Here is a 25,692-nt window from a genome sequence, read left to right on the forward strand (position 1 = left end):
TCCAGCTAAGCCGTGCCTGCGGGTGCAAACGGGCCCAATGCTCGACCTCCAGCAGATGAATTTGCAAAACAAGAAACGGCCCACAAATGCCACTTGAAGCCAGTTGTTATGACTGCGAACAGCCTTCAGGAATTATGCTGCCGACTTAAGGCTGCCAACATTGCATTCTTGGTTGATAGTAAAATTCCTCTGGCACTAGAATCTGATTATGTGCATTTCTGTATTTAATACCACAGATAGCAGGGAAACTCCTTATACGTGAGCAGTGCCTTAAAGGGATAGTTCACACAAAACTGAAAATTCTGTCATTGTTTACTCGCTTGTTCCAAACCTGTTTGAGTTTCTTTCTTCTATTGAACACAAAAGGAGATATTTTGAAGAAAAACATTGATTCACATTTGTTTTTTCGTACTATGGATGCTAAAAGTTACAGGTTTTTAGCTTTCTTCAAAATATATTCTTTTGTGTTCAACATAAAAAACAAGCTCATAAAGGTTTATAACCACTTGAAGGAGATTAAATAGTAAGTAAATGTTCATTTTTGGTGGAACTATCCCTTTAAATGCATTACATGGCCTTAGAAGCCCTCTGCTGGTCAGAGCCTAGCGCAAACATCAAGAGCTTATGGAAGTGTAATTATAATCATATTATCATCATACTACGACATTTATTCTATCAAAACATCAATCTGACTAAATCAGGACTGTGGTGAGGATAGCAGAGGCAGCAGGATGGAGAGATGTAGACGCATTGATTGTATTGGGATCAATGCTCCCATTTACTGTCTAACTGATTTTTTTTTTCTTTAATTATGTAGGGTGTCGATGGCATTTATCCAATCACCCCAGGCCTGCTGAGTGCATTCCCAGTGAGGTGAAAATCTTTACAATTAGTACATTTAGTGTCACAGGCAACGACTAATCCTCAGCCGGCCTTGGGCTGGAAGAGAAGGGAACACAATATAGACACACTCAAACATCTTCTCAAGACATACAAATAATGTGCTCATTTGGAGAACAAGACAGCATTTTTTTTCGTAGTATCACACAGAGAATTTACAGGAGAACATTGGAACCTTAAGGATGGGTTGTTGTTTCAGTGATTATGTCTTTAATTATTTGTTTTCAGCATTTACAGATATGTTAACATGGCCTTGTTCAGGAGTTTTCAAACTGAGGGCCTTAAGGGAGCATTAAGGTAGGAATATTTACTGATAAAGCATACAAAATGTGCAAATAAGTTAAAAATAATCAACAAATTATAAATATCAATAAAATAAATGATCAACCATTTAATAAATGAATTGGGGCTGAACAATATATCATTTCACGGCATCGATATTGCATTTTTCTTCAGCTTAGTCTCTAGTTCTGACGTCGCCACGGTGGAATGAACCACCAACTATTGCAGCATATGTTTTACGCAGCGGATGCCCTTCCAGCTGCAACCTAGCTTTGGGAAACACCCATACACTCATTCACACACTTGTACACTACGGACAATTTAGCTTACCCAATTCACTTATAGCACATGTCTTTGGATTGTGGAGGAAACCCACGCGAACATAGGGAGAACATGCAAACTCGACACAGAAATGCCAACTGGTCCAGCCGAGACTTGAACCAATGACTATGGCGCCCCAAGATTAAATGTACATCATATAATTATTTACTCATTGAAATGATACAATGTTGTTGTTGTTTTTATTATTAGTTGTAGTGATGTTATTATTATAATTATTATTATACAGTGATTATTTAATTTCTGTTTTTAAATAATGTTTGACCCCACAGAAAACCATAAATCATTATTTATTTGAATCTTTTCACTGTTGTTTATATCTTTCCTTGTCATTTTTACAATTAGCCTATACTTTATGCAGAGATGCTCCCCTACAACAATAACTCCCAAATCGGTCTAAAATTGTGAATTATTTACAAGCTATTCAAGTAATCTGGTGTAATAGCATTTATATTGCATATTTAACGCAGTAATATTTTAACGCAGTTTTTTTTTTAATAAATAGATAAAATTAACTGAAAAACAAATTGAACTAAAATAATTAAATAAATAATTATGACAATTAGAAATTAATAAATGCAAAAATATGGTTACATTTCAAATTAGTTAGCAAAATTTTATTAAATGAATAAAAATGCATTAAAATAAATTGATACAGATGATATTTTTGCACAAATAAATACATAAATTTTTTACACATAAATAATGTGTACATACAAAATATAAATACAGCACTGTAATCAAAACAAAAAAGGCAACTTAATAGAATCTAAAACATGTAAAACACTAACCCCTGGTCTCATGTAAACTATCGTTTATAAGCTTCAGTAAGATATTTTACGGTTTTGAAATAATTTAGTGGTCACCAAGGAAGCATTTAAAAAAAAAAAAAAGTAAATCAATAATATGTAAAATAATAATAATAAAAACTTGGTACTTGATTATGTAAGGCTGACCATCAATTTAAAATACTCAGGGACAGTACACTGCTGAAAAAATTGATATAATAATAAGTTGTTTACTATGTAAAAAGCAATTAGTTGAAAAAGTTACTTTAAAACGTTTACTTTAAACAGTGAGTAAACCTGTTATTTACATTATCAAGTAAATTAATTGTGCATAATTATAAAAATTAAGTCAACTTAAAGTGTCAACTCACTTTTTTAAGTCAACTTGTTGCTTCTAAGACAATAGTTTTACTCACTTTTTTAAAAGTAAAGTAACATATAGCATCTACTGTATATATTTCAGATTTTTTTTACTCCTTTTGTTCTTCCATTACCTAAGAAAAAAATACCCCAAATAGCTTCCCATAATGCAATCTAATATTTGTGACTTGTTTATACTGTGTGTCACATAAAAGAAATAACACACTTGCAGTCATGTTGTTGTACTGAATATACACAGACTCCAATATAACAATCATACCAGTATTTTATACGCTTCATTTCAGAGACGTCACAGAGCAGCTCTCATTTGGTAAGAAAAGTGGTGTACAAGTAATAACTCTTAATCTGAAAGCACATTTCTCCTCTCTGGTGCTCAAGTTATTCTCTCGTCAGATAACAATCACATTACCAGCACTTAATCGACATCAAACGCTGTGTTTCCTTGAAGCAGTAAGACCAAACCGGCGCCTTCCCTTCAGATCTGCGGTCAGACGTTCTGCCAGATGGACCAGAGCGAGCCCAGGGTGATGCCGTAGGCCAGAACGGTGAGCAGGTATACACGGAAGAGCAGGATGTCCAGCACGTAGCCCACCTGCAGCCACTCTTTTGCGATCTCACGGCTCTCGTCCTTCTTCTCCAGGAACTGGCGGATGGTGGTGATCTCGCGGAGGATGCCGTCCATGACAGGAGGCCCAGACTCATGTGCCGACAGCCCCAAACCCAGGGTTCTGCCGGAGTCTCTGGACCCCTCACAGCTGTGGTGGTTGCAGTGAATGGCTGAAAGAGTCCCAGGTGACAATCAAAGATTGGCCAAAAGTGGCTTTATTAGAGCAGCTTTGTTAAAAGTGCTGTATGTAAGTTTTTGACTCATTTAAAGCATATAAATACCATAATATGTTTGCAGATATTTAAGAAACATGCCAAGTGAACATTCTTGTTTATCTGAAAAACAATGCTAAAGTCCGATATTCTGCGTTGAAAATGTGCTTGACGTGCTGGAATGTCTGTCTTTGTTTTGGTTATTTTAACCTGCCCACTGCCAGTTTAGCCTATTATATTTCAGCACCCGGGTTGCCTTGATGAAAAACAGCGTATTTCATTCATTCAGTCATGAAGGCTCTCAAAACATGCGTATGTGACGGAAATGTGACCTCCGGTTGACAGTAGCAGACTCTGAAATGAGATGCAGATTCTGAGTTCGACATGAGGTTATTAATTAGCAATTAATATAAATATTACGAGCGTAAACATTAGGTGAGCAGGTTATATTATAACCCTGTGTCCCAACAACACGCTACATTATGAGATTTGCAGTCATAAGCAATTTGGCTGTTTGCACCAGACGAATCACGACAGAAATTTAAATACAGTCATTCAGAAGCACAGAATATGCACTCACTCACGAAATGGTAAAGTTTACAATCTAATTAACACATATTAAACCTCTTTAACATTATTAAATGGACGTGCTGAATCACTGATATGTGAGGGTTTGCATTATTTCACAGTTCAATTCAATTTCAAACGGTTTATTTTATTTTCAAGATCTGAGGAAAGCTATCTGCTGCTGCTTTCAGTAGTATGGCAATAAATGTTATGTAAAATGGCATTCAGACTCACATTGTTAACGTTCAGCACTGAATAAAGCACATGAGGTGTACCTGAGGTGATCATTGTCAGTGTAACTTGCTGTTCAGCTGCAAGAAATAAAGTCGTTTCTAATAAATCAATTTGAAGTGTTGGTAAGAACAAAAACTGCTTTTAAAATGGAAAATATTCCTTCTATCTCGTGCCGCTGCTTTTAGACCACGGTTTAAATCAACATTTAGGCTCGATCGTTATACTCGCTCCTTTTGGTCCTCAATCTGGCAACCTGCACTTGCGTTTGTTTTTATCCAGGAATGCAATACCTAGTTGGGCTGGAAGTCAAACATACATACTGCACCTTTAAGCTCTGCCCTCTTTGAAAATTTCAACACTCTTAAAAATATCACATTCTGAGAACAGTCATTAAATAAAAAAGATTTTTGGTTCCCAGAATAATATTTTTCCATGGTATAAAGAACATTTTAATAATTCAATGTAAAGAACTTTTTTGGAATAAAAAGGTTCCATGGATGATAAAGGAATGTTCCACATTTTTTGGAAATAGGCTCAATTTACAACTGCCATAGAGTTAAACAGTTGAGTTTTATCATTTTTGAATCCATTCAGCCCGTCTCCCAGTCTTGCGGGAGCACTTTTAGCTTAGCTTAGCATAAATCATTGAATTGGATTAGACCATTAGCATCTCACTCAAAAAAAATTTAAAAACACTTTATTAAATATAAATTTATTAAAATCATTTTTTTAACTTTTGAATTTCTGTCAGTTTTAGTGCATGGTCATAATGTCGGTCTTTAAATAGTGCTTTAAAATGCTAATAGTCAAATACAGAGATGCCCAAACTAGGGCCCAAAGTTGGCTCATGGTAACCTTTGATTTGGCCCACCATCCAATCTGAGAAGAGAGGGAGAATGATGGGGATGGTTTAGGTATTGTGATTTTAAATTTAATGTAACCTTTTATTTGTTTTATTAAGCTACAAAAAAGCTAACTGAAATTAAATGTTTCAACTTAAATGCTGTAGTTTATTTTTAAATGTACCCAACGGTTAGAGGGCAATGCAGAGACTTTAGTGAGCAAATCAAGGTAATAATGATAATAATTCCTTACATTTATATGGCGCCTTTCTGGACACTCAAAGCACTTTACAGTTTTTTGTGTAGCAAAAATGTGCAGCATCCACCTGGATGATGTGACGGCAGCCATATTATGCCAGATCACACACCACACACCAACTAATTGATGGAGAGGAGACAGAGTGACAGGGATGGTTAGGAGGCCATGATGGACAGAGGCTATTGGGCAAATTTGGACAGGATGCCAGGTTGAGCGCCCCCTACAGCCCTGCTTAGCTTCAGTGGGCGACCATGTGAGAGTTAGAGAGAGCTAGCTACTGTAGATGTTTTCTATTTATTTTTAAATATTATGAAATAAATTAGGAAATTACCCAAGGCAACTTTAATGTAAAATAATTTGGTATATTTATCTTAAGCCCACGGCTCCTAATGATATTTGATTTTTTGCCCTTCATACGAAAAAGCTTGGGCACCCCTGGTCTTAAGATAATAGTCTAATTACCTTTAGATACTGATGGTCTAATAGTATAATCTAATTTAATGGCTTATGATAAGCTAAGTTAATAGTGCTCTCAGCAGACCAGGATTTTTTTTATCTATAGTTTAATCATAGGTGACTTGTAAAATAAAACCTATTTCCAAAAAATGTAAAGTGTTTCTTTGAAGTTTTTGTCATAGAATCGATCAATATTTCTGTGAGGTTGCATTTAAATCTACTAAAAACACAATGGAAATTCATTATGATAATAATTTTTTTGTTATCATTTAGTGCAAGGGTTCCCTTGTTTTTCAGATAAACATATTGTACATAATACAGCATTTACCTTAATCACCCCTGAGATTTTAAATGTCAATAATTTATGCATTAAAATCAAGAGTTAATCAACATATTATACACAAATTACAACATTCCATAGTTCACTAACTATAAAACACTACAAAAAGTAAACAAGTCGTTACTTTTAACTGAAATTATATAAAAACTCATTTAATCAGCTTGATTATTGAAATATTGAACTATTTTATCTTAATCGCTTGTAATTTTTTAATACTGCGAATTACAACACAATTCTTTATTTCTTAAAATGACCATAATCAAATGTTCAAATCTCTGACTTTTACTTTAACAGAATGCTGATAAAATGCTATAAATTTTTGTCTTGAAAGTTTGTAATAACACCTGTTGCAAAATTTGTGACTATGAACTGAACGCACATTACATTCCCACAATGCAGTAGCAGATTGACAATGTAAGCTGCTACGTATTAGCTCTCTTCACGCTAAACCTCAAAGTGAAACAGACTGTATACTTATTTGATAAAATTGCTACCCTTGATTTGATAATCACACTAGGCTGTATCACAAGTCAAATTTGTTAAATGTAATTTGCCAAATGTAATAAGTCAAAATTAGTCCAATCTAATTTATTTATGTGATTCAAAGCTGAATGAAGCTCTTTGAAACTCTGTATTGCCGACAAGTGAGTAAAACCTACTGGTTTAAAGGATAGTACAAAGTATAAATATTTAAAATAAATTTACCCCCATTTAGAATCCCAGATTTAGAAAATGGAAAAAGTTGCTTGAGGGTTTGACGGGGATGTTTAAAGTGATAGTTCACCCAAAAATGCCAATTCTGTCATGAATTACTCACTATCGTGTCTTTCTAAGCCTGTAAGACCTTCATTCATTTTCAGAACTCAAATTAAGTTATTTTATTTTCATAAAATAAACATCAGCAGTGCTAAAAGGCTAAAAGCCCAGAAAGGTACCAAGAACATTAGCTGTTTCTATCCAAAGACGCAATATAGACTTACAGTATGCGCAAAACTGGAATGTAGCATAAAACTTTGCAATTAAAGCACCGTTTCCATCCAACAAGTTAAAACAGCAAAGTCATTACTCAGTTTTACTCAGAATACGAAGACAAAATGCAAAGTGGCTTTTGGAGACGTGCAGCTGCTCAATTGAGGAAATAAAACAGAACTACTTTGACAGACTTTGGCTAACGTATTTTAAAATGACCAAAACAACATTTTAGATGTTGTGCAAGTAAGTCGGTCCCCTGGTTTGGCCAATAATGTTGTCTTGCCCATTTCTCTTATCGCATATCCTGTTAAAACAAAATCACATGACTTTTTTAATCAACCCAGGCTTATTCTGAAAACGTACTTCTATATACATTTCTGGAGAGCGCCAAATATGTCCTAGGAGCTGCATTTTTTTTTTTTTTGCTGTTTTTGTTTTGGTGAATCCACCAGAGGCCACTGTGTACGCTTTGTGAGATCTCAAATTTCTCTTACGAGTGCCATTCGCGCCTGCTGTTCTCACGTAAATCCATCAGAGCCCGCTGTCGACTGACTGGCTGTTTGACTGACTGAATGACTGACTGACCGATCAACTGACCCACCCTCCTCCTGCCCTAAACCCAACCAACAGTATTTTCAAAAGCACCGATTGACCCGCCCACCCACTTCTATAAACCCAATCGACAATTTTAAAAAGCAATCTAGAAAAAGAAAAGCCCTCACCTGACTTTTACCACATTTTCAGATTTTACCACATTCTGACCATGTTATTTACTTGTTTATTTTTCTTTTTTGGATTCTGATTTTGTCTTACCCATTTTCTGGAACCGTTCTTCACCAGACTCGAACTCCGTCGTCGTGGTCAATTCCTCTCTGCATCTAAAGTCTACTTACGTTCATGTCGAGCTACTGGACAAACTGGTAATAGCGGGAAAGCCATCCATACGGAGGTAAGCGGTCAGCTGGTGAGCGCGAAAAGGACCGGTGTCATACCTTCTCGTAGGGTTCGTTTTAAAATTAAATGCAGCCATACATACTTCTGGCTACATAATTCGCGATCTTCAGAAACATATATAGGACTACATTTTCTGTGTTGTTTTACGAGTCTGTGTTGTTTTTAATTCTGAATTTTGAAGCTAAAATTTATTCTGTAAATAGTTTATGAATATTTTATTCTTATCGAATAAAATGTTTATATTACTCAGTTGTGCTCATATGTTTTTGTATGTGCATTTCCGAAATGTGTGCGGTTCTTGCTGTTTCCATTAAGCATTTTTATACAATATTTCAAAATGTGCATAAAAAGAGGTGGATGATATTGTCAAAACAGTCCAAACAAACATAAAATTAGGTCATAATCATTACAGTTCTTCTTTTTGTGGGCATCTGGGTTATACTGTATGTCAGGAACACGATTAAGCATACAGTGATTGATCACACATACAGTGCACAGCTTCTCGCACATTTCCTAAACTGATGATTACCTGTTGAATAAATTCATTATTTTTGTGCACACAAGTATTCTCGTAGCTTCAAATATCTCTTAGCTTCAGATACCTTTGAACCACTGATGACAAGTGAACTGTTTTGATGATCTTCTTGGTACCTTTGGGGGCTTTGTTTGAACATTGCTGTGTATCGAGGGCTAGAAAGCTCTCAAATTTTCCAAAATATCTTAATCTTAATTTGTGTTCTGAAGATGAACCTAGGGCTTACAGGATTTGAACGAAATGAAGGTGAGTCATTAATAAGAGAATTGGGTTTTTTGGGGGGGTGGGTGAACTGTACCTTTAAGGAGAGTTTCAGTTACCAGTGTTCATGTTGTTTTCTTTATAGAGCGGCAGGTCGGACTCCTGTGAGCGGAGCGAGCAGATCTTCTTGTTGCGAATGCAGAGCAGGACTGTGGCCTTCTCCAGCACCAGGTGTTTGACCCACTGCGGCACCCGGGACTGCAGATCCTGCTTGTGCACCAGCCTCACGATCAACACCGACTCGGTCAGACTGATGACCAGCAGCGCCATGCAGACCACAAAGTACACACCTGCACTCCAAAACACACACACACACACACACACTTTCTGAGAAAAACATGCCTTTACTTGGCCAAAATATTTGGTCTGTGATTGTTGTGTTGTTCTTTGTAAATCAAATCTGTAAGGTTTTAAAATTTAATGCAGAAGAGTTCGTTGCTTCTTCTTATACGGAGGTTTTCACAGTGTTGGGTTGCAGCTGGAAGGGCATCCGCTGTGTAAAACATATGCTGGATAAGTTGGTGGTTCATTCCGTTGTGGCGACCACTAATTAATAAAGGGACTAAGGTGAAAAGAAAATGAATAAATGAATGAATTAGGGATCCTCATAATAGCCGATTAACCGTTAACCGAAAGCGTGCATTTTTAACCGAACAATGATATCAGTTAAATTTTTAAAAGATATTATTACATATATTTTTTAAGTTTGGCTGCATACGGGGCCGATCACAGCGAACACACTTTTTGCGTTGAGAGGGGCATCTATTGAATGCTTTTCTAACGGCCGCGAGCATTTTGCATGCCTGTGCGCCTCGCGTTTTTGCTGTTGCGCAATTAGTGGTCGCAGTTGAAAAAAAGTCAGCTCTGAGCGGAAAAAGTATGTTTTGTCAGTCACATCTTTTTCATTCTTTAATCAAATGAAAGCAGAGGGGGGAGGGCCTGTTGATTAAATGCATATTTTCCACGGAGCGATCAATTTGAGGTAGCCTATTTTTATTTGACGGAAAAAACATATGATTGGACAAACAGCCAATGATCGGTTATAAAAAATGGATTCAGTCAGTGTTTTCATTTTGTAATCTAAGTTTGTCATTTAAGTCAAAAATATCTAGGGCAGGCTTATTTATTGATTCTTTATATTTAGTTTATTCTGTTTTTCTGTGCTGTTGGAAACGCTGCAGGTGCTTAAAGATGTGCTGTTGTTCTGATGTTCTGTATGCTGTTGTTGGCATGTTAAAATGAATCAGTATTTTAAAATGCAATATTTAAGAAGACCCGAAATATGTCTGTCTGATGAAAAGCCATGTGCTCGAAACGCTACACGCTTTGTGTCAGTCTTTTTAATTTAATAAATTTGCATTTTTGGAGCTTTGGTGTTGCCGCCTTTTTGAATATATAAATTGCACTTTGCGTTTTGCTGGAGCACCAGTTAAGAGTGTGCATGCTTTTGTACATTTTTTCAGACACAAAATAGAAATTTTTTAAAGTAATAATTTCATATTAATCTGACCAATTAACCGGTAATATTCGGTTAACAAGCGGTGGTTATCGGTTAGCAAAACCGAAATGAACATCCCTAGAATGAATGGAGGTTTTTGTTCTCACTAAGGTTGAATTTGTATGATCAAAAATACAGTACAGACAGATAGGGAAATATTATAACAATTTAAAAAAATGTATTAGATTTTAAAATGGTATTCATTTTTGTGATTCAATGATGTACAGGTAGCATCATTATAGTCTGAGTTCAGACTGCACGATTTTCAAAGTAGTCGCATCACAAATGTTTTCACACTGCATGACTATCTGGGGTAGCGTCTTTACACTGCCACAAACTACGTCTCTCACAACCAAACACATGCTTGAAGGGACATGGATAGGCGATTTATCGGTGATTCTCTCAGATCGCGTCTTTGATATTTCACACTTTGTGATTGTTACTGGCGTGAATGAGCAACGATTTGCCTGTGCGAGCGGGGCTAAAACCACGCATTCTGAAGTTGGCATTAGTGTCACTTGATCCTTCAGAAATCTTTTAAAAAGCTAATTTGAGGGTTAAAGCGATAATGAAATGAAAATTTACTCACAATTTTATCACACTCAAGTGATTCCCAACCTTAATTAGATTGTTTATTTTTAAAGGGGATATTTGAAAAATGTTAAAACCTGTAATTACTGACTTTTTTTGGTAGGAAAAACAAATGTGATGGAAGTCAATGGTGACCGGTTTCTAACTTTTTTCAAAATGTTTTCTCTTATCTGCCGAACAGAAGAAAGAAACTCAAACAGGTCTGTGAGAAGTGAAGGATTAGTAAATGATGACAGAATGTTTAGTTTTGGGTGAATTATCCCTGAACTATTACCTTTGATAAGTAGAATGTTTAAAAGAACATTTATTTGAAATAGAAAACAGTCATTTTGACTGTCACTTTTGGTCAGCGTAATTAAAAAAAAACGTATAACAACTGCCCTTGTTAAATATTAAACACTTTACAATAAGTATTCACTTGTTAACATTAGTTAACATTAACTAACACAAAATTACAAAACGTGTAACTTAGTTAATCATTTAATAATGCGTTGTTTGTAGTTTTTGTTACGGAGGCCCGGAAAGGATGTGATGGTGGGAGAAAAAAAAAAATGTTTTGCATTATCTTGCAAAGATGTTATGCGTTCCCTCGCAAAACTGTTGTTCCACAAACACTTCCTGTTCACTTCATACATATCAACCATCCCGTTTTTACCAGAAATCTCCCTTATTTTACCCTTCTGTCATCCCATTTAAGTATTTTCCCACATTTCTCCCTTAATTTTAAACTTGAAAGCATGTTTAAATGAATATAAAAAGCTCTGCATTCACTTTCTTTCCTTTAAAGCTGTGCGTCGATCGTTGCTTTTCCTATGCAACCGCTAAATCAGTAAATGCATGTGTAAGCGCTGACTGACAGACGCACTTCATATCCCATCAGCTTCTGTACACAGCATTTAAAGAGAAGCTAAAGTGCAGGACACTTTGGGATTTGGGTGTGTGTTTAAGCAGACCCTTAATAATACACTTAATAATATGTAAACATGTCCAGCCTGCGTATTTTATTTTAAACACCACTAATTTTCTCTTAAATGAGCACAAACAGTTACTAAAGGAATCGAATGCTTTTATTATAGATCTTTGACACCTCTGTTATCAAACATCTTTGCGTGATGATGCTAAACATCTTTGCGAGGGAACGCAAAAACTTAAAAAATATATTTACCTATAACTCAGTTTTATTTTCTCCCTCCCATTATCCCCCACCATCACCTTCCTGGTCGCTGTAGTTTGTGAACATATGTTAGTTCATATTACTTTTTTTTTTTTTTTTTGATATTTAAAAATATCGCTGACAAATAGGTAAAACCTGGTAGTATGACGAATAGTATAAAGATTTAACATGAGAAACCATTAGAATTTTGGGGCAGAAGAGTGATCCTTAAATAATGACTTTAAATATGTCATGAAATTATTCTTATTCTGAATATATCTGGCTTGGTATTTTTGTATTTTACGGTATAACCCATAATTAATTTTCCTGTACGTGTTTTGTCAAGATCAAAATTGATATCTCCCATGATCTCTCAGCAAAAAAAATAAATAAAAAATGCATATCGCCGCCGGCTCTCATTGAAAATGAATGGCTACTTTGACGCTCTCGCCGCTTTCGGTGTGAACGTACGGTTAGGCTTTAATGTGTTTGAAAGCTTTAGTTTTGAACTGGAGACCTCTGTAGGTTTCAGTGCTGCTCTCCTTATCACTCCCATTAATCAGCACAGTGTATTTCCGCACAAGCTTCCTCACAGCTGCGGTTTCACACTGAAAATCAATGGACATGTGGCTTGATCTTCATTTGAAATGCTCAAGAAATCTTTTTTTGCTATCTGATTTTTTTTCTGTTTGTGCAGAAGCAACATCAGAAACATGGCCAGTTGAGAGCAACTTATACTAAGTAAGCCAATGGGGGCGATGCAGTGGCGCGGTAGGTAGCGCTGACAGCACACAGCAAGAAGGTCGCTGGTTCGAGCCTCAGCTGGGTCAGTTGGAGTTTCTGTATGGAGTTTGCATGTTCTCCCTGCGTTCACGTGGGTTTCCTCCGGGTGCTCCGGTTTCCCCCACAGTTCAAAGACATGCAGTACAGGTGAATTGGGTAGGCTAAATTGTCCGTAGTGTATGAGTGTGAGTGTGTATGGATATTTTCCAGGGATGGGTTGCGGCTGGAAGGGCATCCGCTGCGTAAAACATATGCTGGATAAGTTGGCGGTTCATTCCGCTGTGGCGACCTCGGATTAATAAAGGGACTAAGCCGAAAAGAAAATGAATGAATGATATAGCCAAAAACAGGCCATTGAATTATCAGAAGATTACACCTCTGTTGTGCATTATTTTATAATCCATGGACCAGACCAGAATTAATGTGCTTATACTAATTACCAAACCTAAAGACATTGTCCAGATGTTGCATTTGAAGACATTCGTCAGGTTGTTTAAATTGCTGTCTAAACTGCCTCTTTGTGTAGTACTAGTTTCCTGCACATCTAAACTAAAGCCTTTGGTTTCAAGCATTAAACTGAATTATTAGTATATAATGCACACAATAGTAATATGGTCTGGTTTTTGTCCTCAAACTGCTCCTGTGTGTAGGACTAGTTTATTACACATCTCACAAAAAGATGATATTTTGATATAATCCATTTTATTTATTTATTTATTTTAATTGTTACATTTTTTAAGTTAAATTTTTGGAGAATTGTAGGCTGCGAATGACCTCAAATCCTCAAGTGTAGTGATTTGAAACCAAAATGTGACAAAGAACGGTCTGGAACTACATAAATGAAAATAAATGCACACCTTAGAGTGGTATAACTAAATTATACATCACCTCTCACATGTAAAAAAGCTCCCTCAATCAATGATTTTTATTTTCTTTGCAAACACATCAGGTGATGTTGCGTGAAACTGATAAAGCGCTCATTACCGATGAGAGGAGTCCCGATGGCAGTGGCTGGCAGAGTGTCAGAGACGATGATGAGGAACACAGAGTAGCCCAGGAGCAGGGTGATCTTGAAGGACACTCGCTCTCCGCTGTCGGGCGGCAGGTAGAAGCCAACAATATCCATCACCATCAGAAACACACTGGGCAGCAGGAGGTTGACTGTGTAGAAAAGAGGTCTGCGCCGGATCACAACCTGCGGAGAAAAGAAGCAGACGGCTCTCGTTGTTGAACTAATGTGTTGTTATTTCTCACTTTCTTTATCTATTTTCCAGATTTGGACTACTGTATGTGCATTTAGTGGTGCTCAACGTTTTGGGATCAGTAGAAGTGAAGATCAACATTTTTGGGGTCAGTGATATAACTTAATGGATTTTTAAAGATGCATATATTTCATCTAATATCTACAGTACTATTTTGGCATATAGTATTTTAATCACATACAAATCACAGTGCTATTCAAGTAGTAAAGATGGAGATTCATGCAGCAATAAATCTGCTGCTGTCTTAATAAATGATTGAGTGAGGGCCATCTTTGCTGCTTGAAAAATAGTATTTTAAAATGAATGCTTTGTTGAGTAAATTTTAATTTTTCCTGTCTAAAAAGGTCACATAAATCTTTAGAAATCATTCTGATATGCTGATTTACTGGTGTGTTACAGTTGAAGTCAGAATTATTAAACCCCCTGAATTATTAGCCCTCTGTTTATTTTTTTCCCCAATTTCTGTTTTACAGAGAGAAGATTTTTTTCAACACGTTTCTAAACATTATATTTTTAATAACTCATTTCTAATAACTGATTTATTTTCTCTTTGCCAAGATGACAGTATTCAAGTATACTTTTATACAGCTTAAAGTGACATTTAAAAGGCTTAACTAGGTTAATTAGGTTAACTAGGCAGGTTAGGGTAATTAGGCAAGTTATTGTATCATGATGGTTTGTTCTGCAGACTATTGAGAAATATATAGCTTAAAAGGGCTAATAATTTTAAAAAATTAAAAATTTATTCTAGCTGAAATAAAACAAATAGGACTTTTTCCAGAAGAAAAAATATCATCAGACATACTGTGAAAATTTCCTTGCTCTGTTAAACATCATTTGGGAAATATTTAAAAAAGAAAAAAGGGGGTTTGATAATTCTGATTTCAACTGTATATTCAGCTATATTTTTTCTCATTTATTAAAGTTTTTAGTATTATCAATGTTTTCTGGCTTAAATTTTTGGTGTAAACAGCTGTGAAGTTCAAAATAACCATGTTTATTTGAAATGAAATCTTTTCTAATGTGTGATACATATCTTTATTGTTACTTTTGTTACTATATTATGGCATAAATGTTATTACCACAAAATGCTCTCAAAATACTAAAGAAAAAAATGTTATTAAAACTAGATAAGATTCATTTTACTGAACAAAAATGGGGTTAAAGAGTTAAATATGTTCATAGCAAACAGTTATTTTTAATTAACATTTATTCATTCATTTTCTTTTCGGCTTAGTCCCTTTATTAATCAGGGGTCGCCACAGTGGAATGAACCACCAGCTTATCCAGCATATGTTTTACAATGCAGATGCTCTTCCAGCCGCAACCCAACACTGGGAAACACCCATACACTCTTGCATTCACACACATACATCACGGCCAATTTAGTTTATTCAATTCACCTATAGCGCATGTCTATGAACTGAGGGAAACCGGATCACCCAGAGGAAACCTACACGAACGCTTTGAGAACATGCAAACTACACACGGAAATACCAACGGAATCAGGCAGGGCTCGAACCAGCAACCTTCTTGCTGTGAGGTGATCGTGCTACCCCCTGTGCCACCGTTACGCCCTTTTAATGAACATTTTCAAAGAATAATTTTTTTAGCTATCACCATTCCATATTTGATAGCTTTTTAATTTGATGACTGAGCCCAAGTCAGACTAATAAAAAAAAACAGCGATTGCTGGATCAGGGGCGAGGATACAAAAATAAGCTGAAAATTTCACTCCAAAACTCAAAAAGTTGTCCTATGGAGTCACATTTGTTACATTTAGAGGAGATGGAGGGGTAGAATTTATTAAGCTTAACCCGAGAATAATGAAGCCGATGTTCTATTTTATATTGGATTAGTTGGTGCCTTGAGTTAGACTTTTTCCAGTCCTCATTGGTAATTTGAATGCCTACTGTAAATCTTTCTCCCAGGAATCTTTCAAATACAAGGTAGATATGTCAAACTCATCATTAAAAACGTCTATGAAATGGGAAATCAAATGAGAGGCATCAGGAGAGGCAGAAAGTAATTTATAGTTTTTTATACTTATTAAACAAAAACTAATAAAAAGGAAAAATAAGTCAAATGACAAATACACAAAATAATAATAATAATAATAATAATATAATAATAAAAACTACAATATATCCCAATAATCTGCTTTATTTTACATTTATGTTTACATTTAAACAATTTGTTCCTTCAAGTATTTGTATTTTATTTAAATATTTGTATTATTTTAGTGTATTTTTGTATTATTATTATTATTATTATTATTATTATCATCATCATCACTCCAACACAATACAATGCAAAAATGTTCAATTACAGCCAAATGAAAGCATTTGTTATTTTGACCAACAGTCATCATTTACTGCAAAAACAACCTAAATTACAAAATATTATTAGATATTCTGAAGAGATTTTAACTTTATCAAATTAAGCAAACATTGTACTCTTATTTTTTTTCAACAAAACAAATCTAATGCAGTCGTTTAATATGAGCTTCTGCCTGTCTTGCTTTTATATGTGTCCTTAAAATATTCCAAATGCAAATACTATGGTGAGCCACATGGCTTAATTTGGTATTATTCTGCTACTCACATGGAACTTCATTTCGGCGTAGTAATCATCATTATCAACGCTGAACGCGTTGTATGTGGAGAGAACGTGAAGCAGCTCCCATTCTCCCTGGTTCATGAACACACTCTTGTCTGTCTTGACAGCCTCGGGGCTTCTCATTAGTGTGATGTTGATGTCTTTAGCTACGAGATGAGAGAAGGTTAAAGGTCAGTTCGTGTGGCTTTAAGAAAAAGACACTTTTTTTTCTTTTCGTATACTTGAATCATTTCTCCGATAATGCATTTCCAGAATAAGGGTAAATTAATGACTGATAAATCCGCTAAAGGTTGCAGACAAAAATTGTATACTATCTGACAGCCAGTGCTTACATGTACAATATGAAGCAAACTTAATATTTGCTGTTTTATTATCGTTCCGTTTAGTTTCATTTCAATTAGTTTGATTTTAGTTTCGATTAGTTTCATTTAGTTTAGCTTAGTTTCGATTAGTTTCGCTTAGCTTAGTTTCATTTCGTTTCATTTCCGTTAGTTCAGTTTGATTTGGTTTAGTTTAGTTTCGATTAGTTTAGTTTAGTTTTGATTAGTTTAGTTTCGTTTAGTTTCATTTCGATTAGTTTGGTTTGGTTTTGGGTTTTGGTTTAGTTTAGTTTCGATTAGTTTACTTTAGTTTAGTTTAGTTTCGTTTCACTTAATTTCGGTCAGTTTGCTTTGATTTGGTTTAGTTAGTTTCAATTAGTTTAGTTTAATTTAGTTTCGATTAGTTAAGCTTAGTTTCGATTAGTTTCGCTTAGCTTAGTTTCATTTCATTTAATTTCCGTTAGTTCGGTTTGATTTGGTTTAGTTTAGTTTAGTTTTGATTAGTTTAGTTTAGTTTCGTTTCGTTTCACTTAATTTCGTTCAGTTTGCTTTGATTTGGTTAAGTTTAATTTCAGTTAGTTTAGTTTAATTTAGTTTCGATTAGTTTAGTTTAGTTTCGATTAGTTTAGTTTCGTTTCGCTTAATTTCAGTTAGTTTGCTTTGATTTGGTTTAGTTTAGTTTTGATTTGGTTTAGTTTAGTTTTGATTAGTTTAGTTTTGTTTAGTTTCATTTCGATTAGTTTGGTTTAGTTTAGTTTCGCTTAGCTTCATTTCGGTTAGTTTGCTTTGCTTTGATTTGGTTTAGTTTCATTTCAATTAGTTTAGTTTAGTTTTGATTAGTTTAGTTTCATTTAGTTTCATTTCAATTAGTTTAGTTTAATTTGGTTTAGATTAGTTTAGTTTCAGTTAGTTTCGTTTAGTTTAGTTTCGATTAGTTTAGTTTAGTTTTGATTAGTTTAGTTTTGTTTAGTTTCATTTCAATTAGTTTAGTTTAATTTGGTTTAGTTTAGTTTAGTTTCAATTAGTTTCCTTTAGTTTAGTTTCGATTAGTTTAGTTTTGTTTCGTTTCAATGTATTGTAATGGAAATCTACTGACAAAAACGTACAAAGTTTAGCAAAATAAACTCTTAAAAGTGTGTGTTGGATGGTTTCCTTACATTAACTGAAAAAGACATCATATGGATAACCAAATAGCTCAAAATCTAAAAACTAACAAGTTCATTAAAAACATTTTTTAAAAACCTGTAGTGTCTTGCTTTAATTAGCTTTCACGAGGCATTATAAAAATGTTTGAAGATCACATCTCTTGAAAAAATTTTAAACATTTACATTTTGTCACTGATGACTCTGAAATATTCTAATGTGGTTCCTTACTTGTGTGCAGCCAGCTCTGGAAAGTCAAGCTACATTTTTGGACATCATAAGGAAAGTTGTAAATGTTGAGGGAGCAGGCGGTCACTACTTGGATAGGCTTGTAGTTGCTAACAAGTCCATCATGGCCTACATAGACATAAGGAATATCTGGAGACTTTCCTACATCCACACTGAAGAGGACAGAAAGAAAAAAGTTACATTTTAAGTAGTAATAGAGCAGCAAATGCATCATTAATGTGTCAGTCTTCTCTTTTTTTAGGTCAAGTTTACTCACAATTCATTGATGAGGATATCTGGAATCCAGATGTTGGCAGTCGGAATGGAAATTTTTTTGACTTCATCAAATTCTTCAGGATCCCACATAAGGAACTCATCTGTCCATTGCTTTTGAAGAGAGTTCAATGTCAAGTACAAAAAGTACACACCGTGAGTAAATCTTCTTTATTTTAAGTACAACATAAGTAATTGTTTTTGTTTAATTTGGGGCCATGCAAAGTAATAAGTTGTAAATTGGGCTATATATACTGGTTGTGTTGTAATTTGTGTTTGTAATTGTTTTTTACAAAAAATAACTAAAATAAGCAAAAATGACTGTGTTTAGTATTTATGTCTATGATTCATTCAAAAGAAAAGTCAATTTGGATCAGGGACGGCCAAGCTGGAGCATGTACTCTGGTCCCCCGGGCTCTGCGATGGTTGGGAAAATTCGAAATTGAAACAAAACAACCCATTACAATTGGCTTAAAATTGGCAACGAAAATTCGGGAATTGCAACCAGCAGAACCTGGAATGTTTAAAAAAAAATGTAAATTTGCTTGAGAGTTTTCCCAAAAATTTACAATTCTGTCATTATTCACTTGCCTTTCAAGTGCTTAAAACCTGTCTGAGTGTCTTTCTTCTGTTAAACAATAAAGAATATATTTTGAAAAATGTTTGATAGCAGTAACCATTGACTTCCATAGTTTTTTCCTACTACAGATGCCAATGGTTATTGGTTTCTAACATTCTTTAAAATATCTTCTTCTGTTCTCAACCTAAAACGTAAACTATAAAAGTTTGGGATGAATGAATAGAGAGTAATTTTAAATTATTGGTTGAAATATCCCTTTAAGTTAAATTAGTTTTGCCATATACACACACACAAACACATAATAACCCTTTAATTGTTCTGTATCAGACAACACTGATTGTGTTATGTTTTTGATACACTATAAAATTAGTTAATAAGAATCACTCATTTGGGAAGCTAATGATGATATTGACTATTTACTGGTGCTTTTGTTATAAACGGGGTCCCCGCAGAGTCTTAAAATGTCTTAAATTTCAAAAACTAAATTTTAGGCCTTAAAAAGTTTTAATTTTACTGAAATATTATCTTGTAGGTCTTAAATAATTTTAAACAGGTCTTTATTTTCCTCTGTCCAAGTAAAGCAACCCAATCAGGAGGAAACCCATTTAACCAACAATCCATCTCAATAAAAGCTTTTTTTTTTTTTTTTTGATATTTAAGTTTTTTTTTTTGTTGCAAAGAGATACAATTTACAATAGCTGTTCGACATTTTTACAGCAATTTTTCTAAATTAAATTCCCTAATCATGGAAGGAAAACTAATAACAAAAACTCAATTCCTCATAAGGGCCTGGGCTAGGTTCAAGACAAATTTTTTAAGAGTTTTGGATAAAGTTGCACCTTTAAAAAAATTAAGAATTAAGCAAAGGACTGAACCTTGGATGAAGGATAGTATTTTAAAAGCAATTAAGGAGCGTAATGATAGTTTTAAAATGTTTAAAAAAGAGAGTAACAATTTATTTTATTATGAGCAATTTAAAAAGAAAAGGAATTAAGTAAAAGATGAGGTAAAAAAAAGCTAAAAACAATTTTTTTGAAGATAAGATAAAAGAAACTAAGCAAGATTCTCAAAAATTATGGAGATTATTAAATGATTTAGGGCCTCAAAAAAAGTCTAAAACAAATTGTTCAAGTATTAACCTTATGGTAGATGGAAAATTGATGTCGGATCAGTTAAAGGTTGCTAATTATTTTAATAGATTTTTTATAACTGTGGCAGAGAAATTGGTGAAAAAGCTCCCAGTACAAAATTGTATTTTTAATGATGATTTATTTACAGAGTATTATGCCAAGTGTGGTTTTAATTTTGAAAGCTTTGTGTTTAATAAAGTAGATGAGGGGAATATATTTAAGAAATTAAAAACACTAAAAAATAGTAGAGCAACAGGGTTAAATAATATTCCAGTGCAGTTCCTTAAAGACTCTGCGAAATTTATCTCACCAATGGTTACACATATTATTAATCTTTCTATTTGTCAAGGTAAAGTTCCGGAGGAGCTCAAACAAGCAAGAGTGATTCCTCTTTTTGAGAAAGGTTGTAGATTTGATGTTAGTAATTATAGGCCAGTATCAATTTTGAGTTCTTTGTCTAAAGTGATGGAGAAAATTATTTATGAGCAGATTGAAGATTACTTTTTAAAAAGGACATATTGTATGAGTTTCAATCGGGTTTTAGGAAAAATCATTCTACTGACTCAACAATTTTATATTTAACTGATTATATAAAGAGAGAAATGGATAAAGGGAAGTTAAGTGGGATGGTTTTGTTAGACCTACAAAAAGCATTTGATACAGTTGACCACAGGATATTGCTTCTAAAAGTAAAAGCAATGGGTTTTGGTAATATGGCCTGTAAATGGATAAAATCTTACCTTGAAAACAGAAGTCAATTAATAGATTTAAATGGAGTGTTATCAGATTATTCGCCCGTCGCTTATGGGGTTCCACAAGGCAGTGTTTTAGGTACGTTGCTTTTTTTAAATATATATTAATGATTTGAAAATGGCTTGTTCAAATAAGCTTTTGTTATATGCGGATGATGCAGCAATAATAGTGTCTCATGAGAGGAGGGAATTTATTGAAAATGAAATGAGTAAACAAATTGAGGAAGTCTCTGAATGGTTTTGCCTTAATAAATTGTCCTTACATTTGGGTAAAACTGAATTTATTTTATTTGGTTCAGCTGCGAAACTAAGAAAATGTGTCGGGTCAGAGATAAAAGTAGGGGATCAAATTATTACTCCAAAACAGGAAGTGAAATATTTGGGTTGTGTTTTAGATAGTAATTTGACAGGTGAAAAGATGGCTGTTGTAGTCCATTCAAAAACTTGTTCTAGAATTAGGTTTTTAGCAAGACAGGCAGAGCTCCTAGATACCCAAACTTTAAAAAATTTTGCAAGTGCATTAGTGCAGCCATACTTTGACTATGCTACAGCTTTTTGGTACAGCGGTAGTTCTAAAAAAATGAAAAATAAATTGCAGACGGCCCAAAATAAGTTGTGTAGAATTGTTATGAAAGTACCTCCACTGACACATTTAAATAATGAACATTATAGCCAAAGTAATATTTTAAAAGTTGAGAATAGGGTAAAATTTTTAAAATGGTCCCAAAATATTTTCTCAATTATTACGTTTTAGTTAGTGAGGTACATTGTCATTCTACAAGAGCACGTAGCAGGGATATTTATCCATATAGATTTAAGAGTGAATCAGGTAGAAATTCTTTTTTGTGTACTAGCTCTGCTGTTTGGAATGCTTTGCCCACGATTTTTAAAGAGATTGAAATTGAGAGTGATTTTAAAAGGGAAATTAAAAAGTGGTTGTTTAATAGTTGATGTTGAGGATTTTATTGTGCTGAGTTGCTGAGCTGATGATGTTTGCATTCCATTTATGATTTGCTCGTTAATTTTAAAAAATATCGAGGACCACAATGGAAATAAGCCTGTGGCTTTTTTGTGTACTTTATCCTCGACAGTTTTTGAAATAATGTATGAATTGATCTAACTGGACTTGTTTGTATAGTTTTGTTAGAATTGTCAAATAAAATCAATCAATCAATCAATCAATAATAATAACAGAGCAACATATCACTTTACATGATTATGCTCTATCAATTTACACTAAAAGCCAACATATGTATATTTTTGATATACATATAACTTTTAACTATGTTAAACTTGTCATTGAAAAAAAAAAGAAATATTAAGTTGAAAAAATTGTATACAACTAGAGTTTTCTTGTTTTGACACATTAAAATATGTCGCTAAGATTAACTACTTTTTTTGTGGCTACCGACTGAATTAGAAATAATAATTTCATTTCATAATCGTTCAATCAATCATGTCTATCCCTGTGTTAGTATAACATTTTATTCATAATAGTCTTAAAAGGGTCTTAAACCTGCAGAAACCCTGTCTAAAAGTATCTTCTGTAAAATTAATTGTCTGTTTTTGATTGTTTGTTTTTGATGCACTAAAATATTAAATTTTCATAGAGATAATCAGACTACACTGAAAAAACATCCAACCGAAATAACCACAGTTAGTTTCCATTAAAAATAGCTAAAAAAAAAATACAAATCATCAATCTTTAACCATTAACACTAGTGTTCCATACGTTCCATGCTTTCTAGTGTGTTTTGGGTGCATATTCCATTAGGAGTTTGTGGTTTTAACCCATAGGCACCATTACAGTTTCCATTATAACCAGAACAATTCTAATAACCATTAAACAAATACCAACTCCATGAAGGCTTCTAGCTTTAAGCAAGTCCTAAACAACATTAAACATTAAAACGTTAGGTTTTTGTTCATATTTATTGCATTAAACCAATCTAAGATTCGAGCGTGGTTTTGCAAGTTTAGTGCTACACATGTTTGATTCAATTGTGTTACTTACAGAGTGTGAAACAGTAATATAAACAACCCTTATGAAAAACGTATCATCCCTTTTGAAAAAAATCACAGAAGTTTTTTATGGGTTATTATGGTTTTATGGTATCACATTTGAACCAATAAATCCAGTACGTTTTAATGTTTTGGGGTCATTAAGATTCAGTGTTGTACCACCAAATAAAAGGATAAAAATACCAGTACAAACCCACAGGGTCAATACAGTTTTCATAAAAAACAATATCATTTCTATTAAAACTATTACAAATTGCATGATGATTTATTTTTAATTTTTATTTTCATCATGAATGGATTAATAAAAGTGTAGTAACCATGTTTTAGGGCAAATTCGCTATAAATACTGTTGTTAAACTATAGTATGGTTAGAATAATAAACCATGTTTGTTTGGTTTTATTTGTTGAAAAATACAGATAAATAAAGTATTTTCCACTAACGTACCTGTCTGTACCACACATATGTTGTCAAAACCTGGTTCTTCTCGTCCTGTGGGGCACACAAAAGGACATTCAGAAAAATGAACTTTAAAACCAACAACAAATTAATTAACATATCAAATAGACCTCAACCCACCACATTGAGAATGGCATAAACCATAAGGTCAATTGCCACCGTCGTTGACTGCCTCCAGTCGCGCACAGGTCGAACTCCTTTTTTATATCCGGCACTTAAAAACTCATTTAGCCGAACCAGAGTGGCATTGGCGAAACGCCCAGTGTTATTGCCAAGCTTCTTCACTACACCAAGATAAACCATTGTCACTTTCACTTCAGAATTGAACATTCAGTGCTATCATTGATACATTAATCCAGATCAATTAATGTTATTGACTGATAGTGTATCAAAATCTGTCAAGTCAAACAATAAGAACTGTCCAAAATGCTATTTGTTTACATTTTTTTTGTTTACATTAATTTCTTTATAACACAATAGCAATATAGGATTGGCATTAATTAAATGATTGTCATCATTTTCTGCCGAGATACCTACTGTAGAAAGAACATTTTGGGTCTTCAAAATCGAATAGCTAACCACAATAAGTTTTGAGCTACAAGATTTCAGTAATCAAATAGATATTTCAATGCGAAAGTGCTGTAATCAATTGTTTTAAGCCTCAAACGCGAACTGTTTGTTAAACGTGTCAAAAAAAGCAAGTACAAGAAAACTTACCTGAGCAATTCACCACTGTGCCATACATACAAATGCAGAGAGCTGTCCAGAGTGCTGAACTTCTCATTGTGCTGAGCGATTCGCAGTTGCTCTATAACTGTTCTTCTAGCCTGGTGCTGCTTCCATCCAGTGATGCAGGCTGAACTCCATTAGTTATTTATCTCTGTGCTTTCCATAAGCGCTCAGGATGTGTCATTACAGCACTTAAACCACCCTCCCTCCTCTGCACCATCATCCCACAGCCGAGGTCTAAAGCACTTCAGTGCGTCCCAAGAGTCACATTACAGAGAATTCACTATAGGCTAGGCCTATATAAGCATGACAAGCATTGTTTACTCAATGGAGAACTAACAGGGGATCGCTATTTCTTATTAATATTAAATTGTTATTGGGAATAATTAACAATGTGTAGCATTTTAGTTTGGGGACTAGTTCTCACTATTAACTACATGATAATTAACGGAATATTGGCTGTTCATTGTTTGTGATTATTCTGTGTGACCATTTTTTATACAATTAATCTCTTCCCTATATCAAACTATTATTACACAACCTTCTGGAATACTTGATTCTGATTGATTAAGCAGAAAGGTACATCATGTAAGGGATAAAGTACATCCAAGCAGTATATATCGCAAAATAAAGCTTAAGAAATTTATCGGAAGCCTGACATGAAGCAAATTTTCTGCCTGGGTGTACATTATTCAGTTTATGTCACGGCTATTTGTCACAAAATGTAAAAATTAGACACATACACTAGCATACACTAACCTATGTATTATTCAGTCACAAGATGGTGCCAATCGGTCAAAAACCACAGCATATATACATATATATGGATGTGAACATATTCACTGACGGTCAAGGTGATTTACCCAAATGAGTTTGTAGTGGTTGTTATCTCGTAATACCATAGCTTGAAATATCTCGAATGACCAATCAGAATCAAGTATTCCAGACAGCTGTGTAATAATCTCTTATAACCACTGAAACCAATACCGCAGGCACATCCTTGTACTTTGAATCATCTTGAGCGTTAGTAAATACCTTCATATCCATAATTATATGCTTCTCTTTGACGTCGCTGTAACTGTCTGGTGTCATCTTGTTACTGAATAAGTATGTTAGTGTAGGCTGCATTCAGCCGTTATTGTTTAATTCAGCTTAAGGTCTGGTATACTTCAAACTAAGTTCTTTTTTTTTCTTCGTTTGAGGGCAAAAATAAGTTTGAGTGA

At 34.2% G+C, this 25,692-nt stretch overlaps 1 protein-coding gene across 1 annotated transcript; it reads right to left on the reverse strand.

Annotated features, from left to right (window-relative positions):
* Positions 1–2,705: 2,705 nt before the first annotated feature.
* htr3a (5-hydroxytryptamine (serotonin) receptor 3A) lies at positions 2,706–24,542 on the reverse strand. The gene is made up of 9 exons (XM_056447174.1): positions 24,458–24,542; positions 23,861–24,024; positions 23,729–23,773; positions 18,804–18,913; positions 18,530–18,699; positions 16,821–16,981; positions 13,939–14,149; positions 8,989–9,219; positions 2,706–3,467 (listed from the first exon to the last, which is right to left on the reverse strand). Exons 1-9 carry the CDS (start codon positions 24,522–24,524, stop codon positions 3,178–3,180), a joined length of 1,449 nt encoding a protein of 482 aa, XP_056303149.1. The 5' UTR covers positions 24,525–24,542; the 3' UTR covers positions 2,706–3,177.
* Positions 24,543–25,692: the final 1,150 nt, after the last annotated feature.

Source organism: Danio aesculapii, chromosome 21 (genome assembly GCF_903798145.1).
Source record: "Danio aesculapii chromosome 21, fDanAes4.1, whole genome shotgun sequence".
Taxonomy (NCBI): Eukaryota; Metazoa; Chordata; class Actinopteri; order Cypriniformes; family Danionidae; genus Danio; species Danio aesculapii.